The sequence below is a fragment of the Oryctolagus cuniculus genome, chromosome 9 (genome assembly GCF_051225735.1).
Source record: "Oryctolagus cuniculus isolate XC-2025 breed Fujian yellow rabbit chromosome 9, ASM5122573v1, whole genome shotgun sequence".
Taxonomy (NCBI): domain Eukaryota; kingdom Metazoa; phylum Chordata; class Mammalia; order Lagomorpha; family Leporidae; genus Oryctolagus; species Oryctolagus cuniculus.
Genome location: NC_142875.1, coordinates 61,375,393 through 61,393,490, shown reverse-complemented (window position 1 = coordinate 61,393,490; position 18,098 = coordinate 61,375,393). Strand labels below are relative to the sequence as shown.

The window sequence follows — 18,098 nt, the reverse complement described above, 5'->3', positions numbered from 1 at the left end:
AATCTGAAATACATGCATAGGTTTTTTTAAAAAAAATTTTTAAGATTTATTTTATTTATTTGAAAGAGTTACAGAGAGAGACGTCTTCCATCCACTGGTTCACTCCCCACATGGCCGCATCCGCCAGAACAGTGCTGATCCGAAGCCAGGAGCCAGGAGCTTCCTCTGGGTCTCCCATGTGGGTGCAGGGGTCTAAGGACTTGGGCCATCCTCTACTGCTTTCCCAGGCCATAGCAGAGAGCTGGATCGGAAGAGGAGCAGCCGGGACTAGAACCCGTGCCCATATGGGATGCCGGAGCTTCAGGCCAGGGCTTTAACCTGCTTTAACATGGCCCTATAGGTTTTTTTAATAACATGCATTTTCCATGAACTTTTTGAAACCTCTCATATACATGTGCCCAAATTCAACAAGAACAAGACCCACAGCCCTTCTCTCTGTACACATCAGGGTGATTTAAGACTATCAGGCTTGGGTTTCTCATAAGACACAGAGCTGTAAATATCTCTGGGATTTTCTGGAGAATTTGAATACCATGGCACTCTGCTATTCTCAATTTTGTTAACATGACACCAGATTCCAGCCTCCTTGGTGATCAGAAACAGAACACTGTTAGCAAACAGAACTCCAGCATACTAGCCAATGGAGAACGTCCAAGATATTAAAAATATCCAGGGGTCTGCAGCTTCATTGGATGGCCTTTGGGTGTCAGATCCTCTTGAGCTAATATCCAGATATTTATAGTGTTTTATTTTTAAAGCTTTTATTGTCAGTAGCTTATTTTCTCATATTAGGTCTCTACTCCCAGGACAGAAGATTGTCTTGTATCGGATTTGAGGCTTCAGTCTGTACCACAAATGAGAATCAGAAGTCAGAGTTAATGAGTGCGGGACTAAAGAGCCTCCTACTAAATACTTCAGTCATGTAAACACTATAATAAAGTCCAAATAAATCCTGTAGCCTTGGAGTTTACACTCGGTGCAGCAGCTGGGTTGCTCTGAGGGATACCCGCATCCCGTATCAGAATGCCTGCTTGGAGGGCACTGTCTTTGCTCTGCTTCCTATTCAGCCTCCTGCTGATGAGCACCCTGGGAGGCAGCAGGTGATGGGTCAAATACTTGGATCTCTGTCATTCATAGGGAAGACGCAAACTGAGTGCTGGGCTCCTGGTTTTGTCCTGGCCCAGCCTTGGCTGTTGTGGGCATTTGGGGAGTGAACCAGCAGATGGAAGATTCTCTCTGTGTCTGTTTCTCTAACTTTCTTTGTGTACCTTTGCCTTTCAAATAAAAAAAAAATTAATCCTGTAACCATTCAAAAAGTACATTTGTTTGAGCCATTCTTGCCAGTTCTATGTAGAACCTCTTAGTAGAGAAGATGGGTTCTAGAAGTTTAACTGCACGCAGAGAGCTGTAAGTGCTGTCTGCAGAGTCAGGATGACAGTGGCATCAGCAGCTCAGGATCGTCTCTTTGAAGCCTGTGGGGAAGTCTTGCACGTGGAGCCTGTGAGTGAAATGCAAATATATGACCTGCCCCCAAACTAGCAGGCTGTGCAGCACGTGGTTACTCACCGGGAGCTACAAAACGACAGGGTACAGGGAAGGGCAATGCCCCCAATACAGGTTAAAACTGGCCAGGCTGGGGCCTGTGCTGTGGTGCAGAGGGTTAAAGCCCTGGCCTGAAGCGCTGGCATCCCACATGGGCACCAGTTCTAGTCCCAGCTGCTCCTCTTTTGGTCCAGCTCTCTGCTATGGCCTGGGAAAGCAGTAGAAGATGGCCCAAGTCCTTGGGCCCTGCACCCGCCTGGGAGACCCAGAAGAAGCTCCTGGGTCCTGGCTTCAGATCCGCTCAGCTCCGGCCACTGCGGCCATCTTGGGAGTGAACCAGCAGATGGAAGACCTCTCTCTTTGTCTACCTCTCTCTGTAGCTCTATCTTTTAAATAAATAAAATAAATTAAAAAAAAAAAAAAACTGGCCAGACTTTCTAACTAGACTGCAATCATAGCCATCCACAAGGTGCCCTAGGCTAAAGGCCTCCTTCAGTTCCAGCTTCATCGCACTGCCATCCAGGCCCAGGTGTAAGAAGTTCTCCAGGGTTGCCACACCTTGGCCTTAGAAATAATAGTATAGGGGATGTGTTTGTGGTGTTTGTGGAGAAGAGTAGACGAGGCAACTCCAGAGGAGCCTGGGCCTCTCACTCTACAAGGATGTATAGGCCAGTGCCGCGGCTCAATAGGCTAATCCTCCACCTAGCGGCGCCGGCACACCGGGTTCTAGTCCCGGTTGGGGCGCCAGATTCTGTCCCGGTTGCCCCTCTTCCAGGCCAGCCCTCTGCTGTGGCCAGGGAGTGCAGTGGAGGATGGCCCAAGTGCTTGGGCCCTGCACCCCATGGGAGACCAGGAGAAGCACCTGGCTCCTGCCTTCGGATCAGCGCGGTGCGCTGGCAGCAGTGCACCGGCCGCGGCGGCCATTGGAGGGTGAACCAACGGCAAAGGAAGACCTTTCAAAAAAAAAAAAGATGTATAATCTTCTGACTCTTTGTTGTAACTTGGTCCCTGTAATGGCCCAGTTTCCAGGCCCAGTTGGGAAATCCTACACTCAGGCCATATACTTTAAAGACAGAGAGCTCTTCCCTGCAGGTAGGCACTGTAATCTTCTAAATTTATTTAAACTCAAGTCAAAACTTATAAAAAATTTTGTTATTTAGTAGCCAACTTTTTTTGTTATTCACTGCTGTATGCTCAGAATCTAGCAAAACAGCTAATACATACAATGAACTCACAATAAATACTTGCTAAATGGATGAATGAATGAATGAACTCTAAGGGCAGTCCTGGAAGTGGTGGCCCGCAGTGCACCAGCCTGGAAGGATAGAGCAAGTGATACAGGCAGCAGATGGAAGGTTACTGGTTAGAAGCACCGTGTTCTCCCTGAGAAAGGATCTTCAGCAAGACCAGACACAGGGTAAGGTCAAAGTGGTCATGCCAAGCACAGAAACTTACCACAATACCTCCCGGCCTGGACCTCCAGAGACTCAGCTGCTCAGTGAGGAGGCCCCCTCCCCCATCCTATTAACGTAACTAACTGTTCAGACAGACCTTTCCATGAAATGGACCTACGTGCTGGGACTCCCATGGTCTGATTTTTCAAGCAAGCGCCGGGTTCCCAAAAGTTGGCAGAATTCTCAAGCACGTGGTTTTGACTTTCTTTACAAAGTCCGTTTAAAAGATGCATGGAAGGCTACTAAGACGTTAGGAAGTGTATTTCCCAGGTTCATATACAACAGAGACAAACACACTGTTCTGCCCACATCTTCTCTCCAGCCCGACATTTTATCCAAGCTACAAGGGGGCCAATGGTTTCTTATCCCTTAGGACTTTGGTCTGAGGAAGCCCATTAAAAAATTTATAAGATATTTCTCTGAGTAATTCTTAGAAAAAATGTTTTATCACTAAATGGAAAGGTAACTATGACACAGTCACAGAAACAATGATAAGATATTTCATTTTTAAAAGCCTCTAGTATGTAAGATATAGAAAAAGGAATATAAATTTCAACTTAAAAATGATAAACTTTCAAAGCATAAGTCCATCCATTAAATTGCCTATAAGTCAATTTTAAAATATGAAACAACTACTTAAATTGCATTAATATGGTATCATTTTAGAGTACTATGAACTATTTTAACCAACACAGAAATAAAAGATATGTGGCTTGCTTCTTCCAGGTATTTAATAGTTATGTAAGCAAATGTGGGATCACTGCAATTTTTAATGAAATCCAAGGATCATGTTTGTAGAACTTACTGTTGAAAATAGTCTGAGTCATAATATAAAGATTTCAATGAAGACTCAAGTATGTACAAGCATATTCTACAAGTAAAGCATCCCCAAACTGAAAATCAATGCCTGAAATGTTGTTACATCTAATTTTTTGAGCATTTTAGATTTTCAGATTAAGAATATTCAACTGGTAAAGTCTATGCAAATATTCCAGAATCTGAAAAACTCCAAGAACAGGCAGACTTCTGGCCCCAAGCATTTGGGATAAGGCAATACTCAACCTGTATAGCCCAACAACATTGTGGGGATGAGGAGGGGAGACTAGAAAACTGTTCTCTAAGCTAAAACATGAAATGATATTTTTTTGCCCAAAGAAAAACTAGAGTTTGAAATATCATTCATTTATTCAAAAAGAACACATCCCTTCATTCACTCAACAAATATGCACTGGATTTCTTCCCTATGCCACATGGCTGCCTTAGCTGTGAGGATTCAATGGTGCAACAGTGTTTTGCACCTGCAAAGAAATTTCCATCTCCACCATGTCGCTGCCCCCACCTCCTTCCCATACACATCAAAGATGTCTCTAACAGCACTCATGCTGTGTGGTATAAAAAGACAAGACATGTAACTAGGCTGGCACAGTGTCCAGCAACCTCCGAATGCACTCCTGCCTAACTCAACACATCTCAAGAGCCCCAAGTTCAGTTCTAGCTGTGCCCAGTTATTAGCCATCGAACCTTGAGAAATCCGTTCAGCACTTTGAACCTGAGTCTGCTCTGAGAACCGTCTTCGTTCTGAAGTCCCCTCTCGGCTCGCAGGCAAGGAGATGACTGAGACTGTCAATAATGGGCAGGCCAGGCCATTACCTCACAAAGGGTCTCCTCCATCAGAAAGTTCTCTTTTACGCTGAGCTGAAACTGCCCTCCATGGTTTTAACCACGGCTTTTTGTCCTGCATGCTAGATCTACCCACTGTGTCTCTTCCATGGTAATCCCTCATGGGGTCAGGTGCCGTGGCACAGCAGGTGAAGCCATCGCTTGGGACACCCACATCCCATATCTGAGTGCCACTTCAAATCCCAGCTACTCCACTTCTGATCCAGCTTCCTGATAATACATTCTAGGGACAGCAGCTGATGGCTCAAGTGTTTGGGACCCTGCTACCTATTTGGAAGATCCAGATGGCAGAGTAACAGAAGGAGAGGGAGACACAGAGAGAAAGGGATCTTCCTTCTGCTGTTTCACTCCCCACATGACTACAACAGCTCGGGCTGGGCCAGGCCAAAGCCAGGAGCCAGGAGCTTCATCCAGATCTCCCATGTGGGTGCAGGGACCCAAGCACTTGGGCCATTCTTTGCTGCTTTCCAAGGCACATTAGCAGGGAGCTGGATCAGAAATGGAGTGGCCAGGACTTGAGCAAGCACACATATGGGAAGCCAGCATCAGATTTGGTGACTTTACCCAGTACACTACAACACTGGTTCCCACTCTGCCTTTCAAATAAACATTTAAAATAAAAAGAGATCTGCTGTGTTTCCCTAGATTTTTTTTTTTTTTTTTTTGACAGGCAGAGTGGACAGTGAGAGAGAGAGACAGAGAGAAAGGTCTTCCTTTTGCCATTGGTTCACCCTCCAATGGTCGCCACGGCTGGCGCGCTGTGGCCGGTGCACCGCGCTGATCCGAAGGCAGGAGCCAGGTGCTTCTCCTGGTCTCCCATGGGGTGCAGGGCCCAAGCACTTGGGCCATCCTCCACTGCCTTCCAAGGCACAGCAGAGAGCTGGCCTGGAAGAGGGGCAACCGGGAAAGAATCCAGCGTGCTGACCGGGACTAGAACCCGGTATGTCAGCGCCGCAAGGTGGAGGATTAGCCTATTGAGCCGCGGCACCAGCCTCCCTAGATCTTTAAAATAAAAAGTATTCTTAAACGACAATCTCATAATTCTCAGACTTTTCATAATGTTGGTTACTCCTCCTTTAACATTTCTATTTAAAATATAGTGCCCGAAATATAATTAATATTCTGTATGTATGGTCTGAGCATCAAGGGTTGCTATACACCTGGTAATGCATCATATGACTCTCATTGACTTGAGGCAGGAAGAACAAGTGGACATGTAATAACCTTTACAGGAATACAATCTGAACCATGTTTGTTCAAAAACCAATAAAGAGGCAGGGTAGCAAAGGTCAAGAGTACAGATTGAAGCCAGATGGCCTAGAAGGGTTCAGATTCTAGATATTACATAGACCAGATGACAGCCTCTCTGGTGCAAATTCCTCCAAAATAGTTACCTAATAGGGCTGATATAAAGAAGTGAATGAGTGATCAGACATGAAGCATTCTGAACAGGGACACAGAGGTTACAACAAATACTATGTAAAGTAGGCAGCCGACATTAAAGTGATCAGTCACTCCGATGGTTATCTAATAACTTCCACGTGATAACGATCGTGTGCTATGCATTCGCAAATTACAGGAAAAGCAAATAACTTTTGGTTACCTCCCTGGTAACTAAATATGGAGGCATCAGTGGATAAAAGTAAACTCACACTTTCTTAGGGTCAGGTTCACACGCTACTTTATCTACAAACTAGGAAGTCTCCATGCCAATACAATCATTTCTTCAAAATGATGGCTCATTTGTTTAAAGTTCAGCCTGGCTGCCATTAAAGAAAATAGTCACTTTACCACCATGCTTTGAAAGCCTAACATGTGACTGCAACGACCTCTGATCCTTGAAAGGCTTTTTGTTAGCAAACAGTATTTACCTAGCTGGGTATAATTTTAATTTTATTCATTACCAAATGGTTGCCTTTCCCAACATCACTAATATGAAATAGAAATGGGAATACATCTTCATTATACTCCTAAAAGTCAGGCAGGATGGGATTCTTTCTCCAGGAAAGTTCGCCCATATTCCCCTTCAAACTTCCCAAGATTTAGGAATCGGGATCAGCCTGCTGGTTGTGAAGGAAATAAGGGCCGATAAGCTCAGGGTAAAAACACCCAGCTGCATTCTTTAAGTGCATGTGCTCCTCCCTGTGCTAGGTATTTCCATTTATTATCACATTTACTTTCATCCTCATCACCCTATGAAGACAGGTACCACTGCGATCCTCAATTAGAGGTGAGAAAGCCGGCATCAGAGGGAGTCACTCAGAGGGTCACAACACTAGATGTGACTGAGTCAGGACTCGGATCCAGGTTGTCTGACTTCATAGTCTAAGCTCTCCCCCTCTGCAATTGGGTAAATAAGAAACATCTGGGAATACACACATTCTGGTGAACAAGAGACAAAGACAGCAGTGAGGAGACCAGCCTAGGCAAAGCCTATCCCAGCTGGAGAGGATGCTGTGTGATGGGAGAGTCCTGGATGAGACATCAGGAGGACTGGGAGCCCCTTCAGAGGGTGGACGACCCAGGGGACATCAAGTTTTCTCTCCAACCTAATGTAAGAACACATTCACATACAGAACAGGGGTATGCTAATGATCAAAATGTTAAAGTGAAAGTAAAACTCCAAAATACCATACAGATAAAAAAGAAAATGAACAATTGTTAAAATGAGTAACAAAGGGGCAGGCATTTGATGTGGTGGCTAACACTCTGCTTGGGACGCCACATCCCTCATCAGAGTGACTGGGTTGGAGTCCTGGATCCATTTCTGATTCCAGCTTCCTGCTAATGTGCACCCCTGGAAGCAGCAGGTGGTGGCTCAACTAGTTGGTTCCTCCCTACCACCCATGTGGGGAACCTCAATCATGCTTCTGGCTCCTGGCTTCAGCCTTGTCCACACCCAGCTTTTGTGTGTGTTTGAGAAATGAACAAGCAGACAGATCTCTGCCTGTCTCTCTAATTTGAAAAATGAACAACAAAAAACATACAGATTCCTCAGTCACAGAAAATGGCATGGTAGAACTTAGACTACAAACCTCTCATCATATACAAAAATCAGCTCAAGACAAATCAAAGACCTAATGTAAGACCTGAAACTATAATATTGCTTTAAGAAAACATAGGGCAAACACTTCAAGATATTGGTGTAGGTATTGATTTCTTGGGTAAGTCCCCAAAAGCATAGGCAACAAAAGCAAAACTAAACTAATGGGATTATATCAAACCTAGAAACTTCCACACAGCAAAGGAAATAATTTCTAGAGTGAGGAGACATCCAATAGAATGGGAGAAAATATTGCATGCTACTTATTCAATAAAGGTTGAATATCTAGAATATATCAGGAACTCAAAAAACTCAACAGTAAAAACACACAAACAATAGTTAAGAAATGGGCAAAAGAACTGAATCGACCTTTGTCATAAGAAGAAATATAAATGGCCAATAAATATATGAAAAAATTGCCTAATATCACCAGACATCAGGTAAATGCAAATCAAAACCACAACAAGGTATCACCTCACCACTGTCAGAATGGCTACTATCATAAAGACAGGGACAAATGCTGGTGAGGAACTATTATACACTGCTGGTGGAGATGAAATTAGTATAACAACTAGGGAAAACAGTATGGAGACTTCTTAAAAATCTAGAAATGGAACTGCCACACGATCCAGCCATCTAACTACTGGGTATATATCTAAAAGACATGAACTCATTGATTCAAAGAGATACCAATTCCATCATATTTATGGCAACACTATTTACAATAGCCAAAACATGGAATAAACCAAGGTGCCCATCAATAGACAAACAGATAAGGAAAATGTAGCATATACACGATGGAATACTACTCAGCCATAAAAAATAATTAAATCCTGTCATTTGCCACAAAATGGACGGAACCAGAGTACATCATGTTGACTGAAATAAGTCAGACATAGAAAGACAAATGCTACTCATATATGGAAGCTAAAAAAATTTAAATCAATCTAAACACAGAATGTTGATTTCTGGAGGCTGGGCAAGGTGCAGGGAATAAAGAGGGTTTGGATTAAAAAAAATTAGGGGAAGTTGGGTTTGGCGCATTAATTATGACAAATATACTAACATCAAATGTTCATAATAGGAGAAGCAGGTGAGGGGTGTACAGGAACTCTGTATATTACCACCCCACAATTTTGGTTTTGTAAATTTAAAACATTCAAAAATAAAGTGTTTTTAAAAATTTTTAAATAACTTTAAATAAGCACTAAGTCTGGTCCAATTTAATGTGGTTTAAAAGTTATATATGTATGGGTATATATTATAAAGTTACATATAAACAGATATGTAATCTGTAAAAACTGTGAGGAAAAAGAGCATTTTTTAAAAGACTTTATTTATTTATTTATTTGAGAGGTAGAGTTAGACAGAGAGAGAGAGATAAGAAAAAGGTCTTCCATCCACTGGGTCACTCGCCAAATGGCTGAAATGGCCAGAGCTGGACCCATCCAAAGCCAGGAGCCAGGAGCCAGGAGCCTCTTCCAGGTCTCCCACAAGGGTACAGGGGCCCAAGCACTTGGGCCATCCTTTACTATTTTCTCAGGCCATAGCAGATCAGAAGAGGGGCAGCCAGGACTAGAACTGGCACCCACATGGGTTGCTGGTGCCGCAGACAGAGGCTTAGCCCACTAAGCCACAGCGGTGGCCCTGGGCATTGTTTGAAGCCACTGTTTGTGGTAGTTCATTTACACAGTGATAGAAAACTAATATAATGCTTGAATTTATTTAGATAGCTGAGAAGAACAGGTCAGTGATTAACTCCAGAGATGGGAGAGGGGGACTACAAGAAAGGAAATGCATCCTTCCCGTAAACAGGCTTTAAACCATGTCTGCAAGTCCTTTGTCTCTCCTCTCATGGTATTCACATCCCCGCCCCTTAAAGCTGGTCCAGCCTAGTGACTCACATCAGCAGAGGCCACAGAAATGACGCTGAGCAGCTTTCAGCTTAGGCAGAGGCTGCCCAGCTTGGGGGAACCTTCACTCGCCTGACTCATTCTACCAGCGGTGTCAGGAGCAGATACGCAGGCAAAGCACGGGTTTTCCATTTCCCACTTACTACTGATAGATTTTCCCCATTCCTATTGTCCTCTGTCACTGTATTATCCTCACAGGGCCTCAAGAGGAGGAGGGATGGCTGTAATGAAGCAGAATTTGGCCATTCGCGTGTTCTCCAGTCATAATATCATCAAATGACACTATTAACTTCTCATTTGAACTAGACAAAACAACAGCTTCAGCAGTGGGCAGTATAATCTAGGAAGGTGGGACATTTAAGTATTAAAAAACAGGGGCCGGCGCTGTGGTGCAGCAGGTTAAAGCTCTGGTCTGCAAATGCCATTATCCCATGTGGACACTGGTTCAAGTCCTGGCTGCTCCACTTAGGATCCAGCTCTCTGCTATGGCCTGGGAAAGCAGCAGAGGACGGCCCAAGTCCTTGGGCCCCTGCACCCACGTGGGAGACCCAGAAGAAGCTCCTGGCTCCTGGCTTCAGATCGGTGCATCTCTTGCAGTTGTAGCCATTTGAGGAGTGAACCAGCAGATGGAAGACCTCTCTCTCTGTCTCTCTGCTTCTGTCTCTCTGTAACTCTGCCTTTCAAATAAATAAATAAATCTTAAAAAAAAAAAAGAAATATTTAAAAAGTATGGAGGATGGTCAATTGCTGGTGTTCAACCATAATTTTATGCCCTGGAAAGTTTGCTTGTGGTAAAACCCTAAGCAATATGCCTATCTTTTTAGTCCCCACAGTTCTAGTTCAACAAACTTCAGAAATTATGTATGCTTGAAAGAAGAAATTTCTTGAAAATATTTCAACAGAAAGTCTCATGCCTAAAATAAACTTGCATCTTATCAGTTCAAATCAACCAATACTTACGGATAAGGCACCATGAGAATGTTACCTCCTTGACGATGTTATTACAAAAATAAGTACTTAACTAACTATAAGGCAGAATATGGTTAAGTTCTAGAAGAAGACAGAACAGGAGAGATCACATGCATCTGGGAGCCAGGAAAGAACTAAACAAAGATTAGAATCTGCTCTCCAACTCTGTGCTTTTCACTTCCCTTTGCCCTTATCTAAGCCAAACCCTAGGCTGTGTCTTCATTTGAAAATTTTCTGTCCTTTAAATCTTAGTTTGGGACCCTCTCTCAGGTTAATTCTAGATCTCTGTTAGGAGGGTTCTCTTAATCTCCTCTCCATGAACCTCCATGGAGGAAGAGGACCCAGGAGAACAAGGGGTTAATCCAATTGCTAGGTCTGGCAAGGCTCTTTCCCCCCTGCTATCCCACCTTCACTTGGGAGAAAGGAGAAAGAACACTTTGGCCATAGGCCTCTGACAATTTATCAAAAGCCCTGTGTTCCGCGGTTATTGGATCCTTTTACCCATTAATACAGCTGTCCCTTATTCCCTATGTCTTACGTTCAAAAACTGAGACGTCAGAGGAGGAAGATGGATGAGTTATTGATCCCTCAACCCAGCCATCCCTTTATCTTTCTGTCCGATATGTCCTATAAACCATCAACCCTGGATCAATTCATTTGTTTGTTCTGCACTTCCATTTAAGAAAAATGCTGTAAGCATAGGAAAGGGCATTACTAAGTGTGATCTCCAATATTTTGGTAGACATTACAAGGATATTTCAAAAAGTTTGTAGAAGTATAGGAGTTTACTGCACTGCAAAAGCAATGTGAAATCTACACACAACTTTTCCATAATAAACATTTTCCATGAACTTTTTGAAGACCCCTTGTATTTCCTTCCATGTGACCTCCCTGTTCAGTTTCAACACCCTTTTTCTTTTTACAAAAACTACCCCAACCCTTCCTAAAGTCTCACTTATAATAAATAACCTGGTCCTTTATTTTCATGGAAAAATAATAGGATTCAGGTGTGAAATCCATGAATTGCTGCACATCCCTGCCTCTGTAAGTTCCCCGCTCCCGTCCAGTGCTCATCTCTGAACTTACACTCTGGTTCCCACACCTTCAGCTGACTCAGCCCTCATGCCCCCACCCCTCTCCCTCCTGCATCTTCACCTTCCAATTCTAACATCCCTCCCCTGCTTCACATAAATACACTCACAACCAAACAGAAGAAAAGGAGCAATAACAAAATCCAAACTCTTCCAGCCTAAACATCCTTCTAGGTAAACCTGTTCTCCTTGTAATAGCAAACCTTGGAGAGAAAGTCACTTATCCCGGTGCAGCCTGATGCAGGCCACCCCTCCGCCAACACTACTCCCATCAAGGGGATTCAATTCTTCTTTGACTTGAGCTGTCCACAGTATGTGATACTGAACGACTCCCATCTTCACACTCCCCTCCACTGGGTTTTTACAACACGGTTGCCTCCTGGTTCTCCTTCTACGTTTAAGAATGCTCCCCCTCTGTCTTTACTGGTCAAACCTTAATGTTAACATTTTTCCCAGGATTCTATTCTTGGCTTTTCTCTTCTCAAACTAAACTCTCCCTTGGGATGGGGGAGAGGGAATGGAATATTTACGCTCTGAGTTATCCCACATGTCCATAAATCAATACGACTAAATTAGAGTTCATCTGCTTCCTCCCCCACCCCTACCCCTACCAGCGCTCACCTCCAACATGGCACTGCTCTGCACTTGTTTATCTGGCTGTCTTCCCTGCCCTGGCATGCCTAGGGGATGGACACAACACACGTCAGGGAGGGGGCGAGAACACAAACAAAGCAACGCATCTTACTGGAACTTAGGAATACGTAAAGAGTGCCCCACGTGAACTCCCTGAACTACACAATGACAGTGTGACTGTTTTGAGGGAAATGGAATGTCTGTGTGCGTGTACAATAATTTTTAAAATTATAAGCATTATACAAATACACGAAAAACTTTTGATATGTATATATAATACACACACACACACACACACACACATATATATATATATAATGTGTTTATATGTGTATTTGAATTTCCTGTGCTTCACCAAATGCCTGGCACAAGCAGTGTGCTAATTTATAATTTTTGAATGAAAGAAGTCAAAAAAAGAATGGCTATCTGAAATAGGCTTTGAAGAATGGGTGTGATTTCAACAAAGGAAAATAGGAAAGCGCAGGGACAAGACAGAACTGATTAACTGGCTGGGCACGTCAGGACAAATAATTACCAGAAACACGACAATGCTGAGGCACGGCTGACACAAGACTTTACAACTGAGCTGGAGACGCAATTTGCAGGCAATAGGAACAAGCTAGGCCTTTAAAGCAATGCAGTGCGTGACTGGAAAAGAAGAAACTAGCCCAGAGGACACCTCTTCTATAGCCAGCAAACGAAGTACCTAAGGGAGAAGAAATGAAGCCTTGAACTACAGCACCTGTGTGATTGACAGCAACTAGAGAAAAATAGAAAGAGAAAATCTTATTTTTAAGACAGTAAATAACAAACTTTTTGAATACTCAAGAACAATGGAATCAACTGAATTATCAAAGGAAGTGAAAAACTTAAAGCACTAAAATTAATCTGAAAAGGAAAAAGGAATAAATAAAGAATACATATAGCCTCGGGTTTCCTGAGTTAAACAATCATGAATAGTACTGGATGTTGGAAGACACAGTGTACTGATGAGAGTCCATTACATATTCAAGAACCTCAACATGCATAAATTCACCATCAGTTGACAACTGCACTGTACACGCTTAGGACAAGCCACTGTGTAACTGGGAGCAAAGAGGTCACAGACTGGAACCCTACCGTGAAGCTGTTGTTGGCATTTTTTGTGCTTGCTTCAGCCACGCTGGCATCGGAGAGGTCAACTTCATCAAATATGAGAGACTGTCGGTGAAAAAGAACACGAAACACATTAAACGAAAACCCAACGTGATGCTTTTCCCCCACGTTTTTGCTGTCAGGTCATGACTAGGCAGCTAAGTCAGGAATCAGGAATAGAAAACACAGGAAAAGCTGAGTTAGTGCTACTTCGCGTTATCTTCTTAGGAAGGAGGAGCAAAACCGTAACATAAATCCCAAACTGAAAAGCCTCATCCCCAAGCCCCAGCACCCTGAGCAAATGCCCTGTGCACTCTGGAAGCCCCAACAGCCACCACTTCTGGGGAGCCTGCAGAGTGCACTGCACACTCACACACCAGCCAGTGTCGGGAACGTTAGAACAAGTCTTCCCGGGAGCCCCGGGCAGGTCACCGTTCCCAGGCTCGCTAAGTGACAGCTGAGAACGAGCCCTGCTCCAGAGCACGCGGAGTGTCTGAGCCTTTGCAACCTTATTTTCCCATGTCTACGCATGTGCTCAATGCAGAGGCTAAGTGTGTTCTGCAGACAGAAGATGCCACTTCTTTTATACTCTTATTAAAAGTTCCTCTTACAACAACAAAAAAGAGCGTCAGTGGTAAAAATGTGCAAGTTAGCAAAGTAGGACATTCTAGCAAAAAAAAAAAAAAAAAGGTTAGGCTTGCCACTTTCAGTCAGGGAGTCACTGGTCACACTCATTCAGGGTCCTGCCAGCAAGGCAGGCCTAGCCACACACCTCTAGAACTGAAGAAGAGGGGGCTCTCCTTTTCTGATAGCTCCACATACCCTCTGCAGCCCAGGATCTCTAGAGGCTTAGGCTGGTCTACTTCAATTCACCCAATCTGACTACAAGTCTTGTTCCCTGACTGGAAGAGAATTCACAGTGTATCACAGGAGACGAAACAGACACAGCTCACTTGAAGGGAAGAGACTAATATTTTTTTTTTTTTTTTTTTTTGACAGGCAGAGTGGACAGTGAGAGAGAGACAGAGAGAGAAAGGTCTTCCTTTGCCGCTGGTTCACCCTCCAATGGCCGCCGCTGCAGCCGGCGCACCGCGCTGATCCTGGCAGGAGCCAGGAGCCAGGTGCTTTTCCTGGTCTCCCATGGGGTGCAGGGCCCAAGCACCTGGGCCATCCTCCACTGCACTCCCTGGCAGAGAGCTGGCCTGGAAGAGGGGCAACCGGGACAGAATCCGGCACCCCAACCGGGACTAGAACCCGGTGTGCCGGCGCCGCAAGGTGGAGGATTAGCCTATTGAGCCACGGCGCCGGCTCGGGAAGAGACTAATTAAAGTGGGAGAGAAGAGATGCGATGGAATCCCACGGAAGGTCACAATTTCTGCAGCAGAAAAAAGAAAATCGAACTTTTTCTTCTGTGTGTAACAGAAGAAGGCTGAGTTGAGGGAGACCTCAGAGAAAGCAGAGTGAGCAAGAGGAGATGGGAGAGAGAGGGGCTTTGCACTGTAGCCAGGATCCTGCTTAGGGATCCCACATCCCCTTTCAGAGTGCCTGGTTGGAGGCCTGGTTCACCCGCTCACAGCTCCAGTTTCCCACCAAAGTGCACCCAGGGAGGCAGCAGGTGACGGCTCAAGTAGCTGGGTCCCTGTCTCCCACATGGGAGACCCCAGTCAGGTGCCAGGCTCCTGGCTTTGGTCTGGCCCTGCTCTGGTTGTTGTGATCATTGGCGGGGGTGAACCACCAGAGGGAAGATCTGTTTCTGTGTGTCTTTCTCTCTGTGTCTCTGCTTTTTTTTTTTTTTTTTTTAAAGTGAAAACAAATCAGCAAAAATAAAGAGGAGCCAGTGGGAAAGGCACCCTGCAGTTGAGAGGCAGGGGCCAAGGCTGGAGGCCACCAGGCAGTCAACGCCGCCAGGAAGTGGCTGTGCCAAGTCCGCACGGAGCCACAGCAGGGCCAGCTCGGGCCATAATGACTTTCCAAATAAGATTATCTTATTTGGTTCTTACTTCTACATAAGTATTTCGTTATTACTTCCATTGTGACTGCATAAACTAAGAATTAGGTCGGTTTATTTGTTTTGCTAAGTGGTCTACACCTCTACTAATTATATGAGGGCCATACGTTTCTAAAAATGAACATGATTCAACTGGCACAGTAGCAAGAAATTTCAATGTTTATTTTATTTTTTGAGGCAGAGACAGAGGGAGAGATAGGCAGAACAGAGCAAGCTCCCATCCACTGGTTCACTTCTAAGATGCCCACAAAGGAAAGACCAGGCTGGGATGAAGGTAGGAGTCAGGAACTCAATCCAGGTCTTGCATGTGAGTAGCAGGGACCCAGGCACTTGAATCACCTCCACCGTCTCCAAGGTTCTACATTAGCAGGAAGTTAGTTTCAGGAGTCAGAGCTGCACCTGAACACTGAACCCAGGTATTCTGATATGGCACACTGGTCTCTTAACTACTAGGCTAAACATTCATCCTTTAATGTTTATTTTTGAAGCACTGCTAAAGCATTGGTTTTAGTGGAGGCTTATCATCACAAAAATTTCTCCAAAAATTACATTATCATTTTATTTAACTAATATATGAAAATTATTTCAAGTCTTTACTTCAATCGAATTCTTATTCTTGACTGCTGGCATAACGGATTTTGTGTCCGGCACCATGTAAGCACTTGGCATGCATCATCTTCCTTAAGCCTCGTGTCAACAACTCATGCTATCCATGGCCACCCCACTGGAATGTGCTGGGAACAGGACACGAATTCTTGTCTGAATCCAGAGCATGAATTCTTGGCAACTATAGCAACTCTCTATCATGGTCAGAGAAGAATTTCTGGGGTAAAAAGCAGCAGAAAAGGGGGGAAAACCTAAGATTTGGGTTTAATTTGATTATATCTCGTTTTATTTTATTTAGAAGGAAGGAAGGGGGAGAGAGAAAGTGAGAGGAAGAGAGAGAGGGAGAGAGAGAGAGAATGAGAGAGAGAGAGAGTCATACTAGAGACTTCCTATGAGATTATTCTTAGGAGCATGTCATGGGACTAACTCAAATAGAACCCCTAGGGATGGGGCGCAAGAAAGACCACATCTACGCTGCATTTATGAAAGAGCTGTGATGCTACAGGGAGCTCCAAGACAAAAACAGTGCAAGCAACCACAATTTCAAATGCATCTACAACTTCCGGCGTTTGAAATGAGTGTTCTCGCAAATTACCTTCGAGTCCTTTGCGTAATAAAGCGTGCGGCCTCGGAGTTTGAAGTATCGTTTTTTCCACCTTTGGAAAGAACTGGTCTGCTTCAGTAGTTGTCCCTCTTTAATACTCGTCTGGAGAAGAGCAGAAACACAAGGACATGGTTAACGTGAAATTCAGAGTCAGCGACACATTATCGTGAACATTTTAAATAATATTCCCCGTGTCTTACAAACTATATGAGAGAATATTGCATTTTCATCACAGTTGAATCATGGGAACACATATGCAAAACCCCAAAGAAACAAAAGCAAATTTGACAGGGTTCTCTGCCTTCAAAGTACTCTCCAGTGGAATGGAAGGCACGTGCACACAAACTAATACTTGCTATCCGGTGTGATGTGCACACCACCTCCTATGAACAGAGGCACAGTGCAGTACAAAGATTAGACAAGCACGTGGGCTCTGCAGCCATGTGCCTTGTGATCAACTTCTGGCACACCGCTTAATAGCTAGGGATCTGAGGCAAGTTACTAAACTTCTTCATGCCTTACTTTATTCATCTGGAAAGTGGGTATGACAACAGAACTCAACTTACAGGATTGTTGTGGGTAATGAATGAAAACCACATAAAGGACTTCCTGTACAGCACACAGCAAGTGCCATTAAATGTCAGTTACGATGTGTATATGTTACAATTAATTATCTTCACAAACACGTATATGAAGAGCTCTGCATGGTGGGCCAGAGAACCAGTGGGACTTGCCTCAGTGGGAGTCACTGACCGTCAACAGCCTCCAAGAAGAAGGAGTCTTAAAAGGGATTATTAGAACCACGTCGGGTGGAGAAGGGCATTGCAGATACGTGCACAGTTTAAAACAGCACGGCTATTTGGAGAGTCTTCAAAGAGCATTCTGTTACAAACACAGCAAAGGACTTGCAAAGGGGAGTAGCAGATGTGGCTGGAAGGGGTAGGCCGGCTCTGTGACTTGGCTGGAGCCAGTGTTAAGTGCTTTATGAATGCCAGTGCATTCCACTGTCACCAACAACATACTCCAGACCTCTCTGACCTCATCTAGGACCTCCCCCACCCCCTCCAACCGCAGTGGCCACTTTGCTTTCAAGTGGGCATGCATGCTCCTGCCTGGGGTCTGGACACCACCTATTCTCTCCTCTTAGTCTACTCTTCCCTCGGATTCCCATCTAGCCAACTCCTTCACCTCCTACAAGTCTCGACCTTTGCAAAGCACCTGTTTAATACTACAACTTGTTCCTGCTCTCCATAGTTTCCCCATTGCAATCTTATTACCCACCCACACCAAATGCCTTCCCTCTTCTAATGCATAATTTAATTTACTTGCTTATTATGTTGATTGTGCCACTCCTATTAGAATATAAGGTTCCTGAGTTCATTATATCTAATAAAGTTAGATTTAATGTTTCTTCTTAATTG

The 18,098-nt window shown here is 44.2% G+C and overlaps 1 protein-coding gene across 7 annotated transcripts in view; it reads right to left on the bottom strand.

The window, feature by feature from the left end:
- DGKH (diacylglycerol kinase eta) overlaps positions 1 to 18,098 on the bottom strand; it is a 208,886-nt gene that overhangs the window by 97,659 nt on the left and 93,129 nt on the right. For all 7 annotated transcript variants that reach the window (XR_016213237.1, XM_002712967.6, XM_017343497.4 and 4 more), the window contains exons 3-4: positions 16,669 to 16,779; positions 13,445 to 13,525 (exon numbers count right to left, since the gene is read on the bottom strand). Coding sequence is in view for 6 of the 7 variants with exons in the window: in XM_002712967.6 (XP_002713013.6) it covers positions 13,445 to 13,525; positions 16,669 to 16,779 (192 nt within the window). In the remaining variant the exon portion in view is untranslated. The remainder of the gene's footprint in view (positions 1 to 13,444; positions 13,526 to 16,668; positions 16,780 to 18,098) is intronic.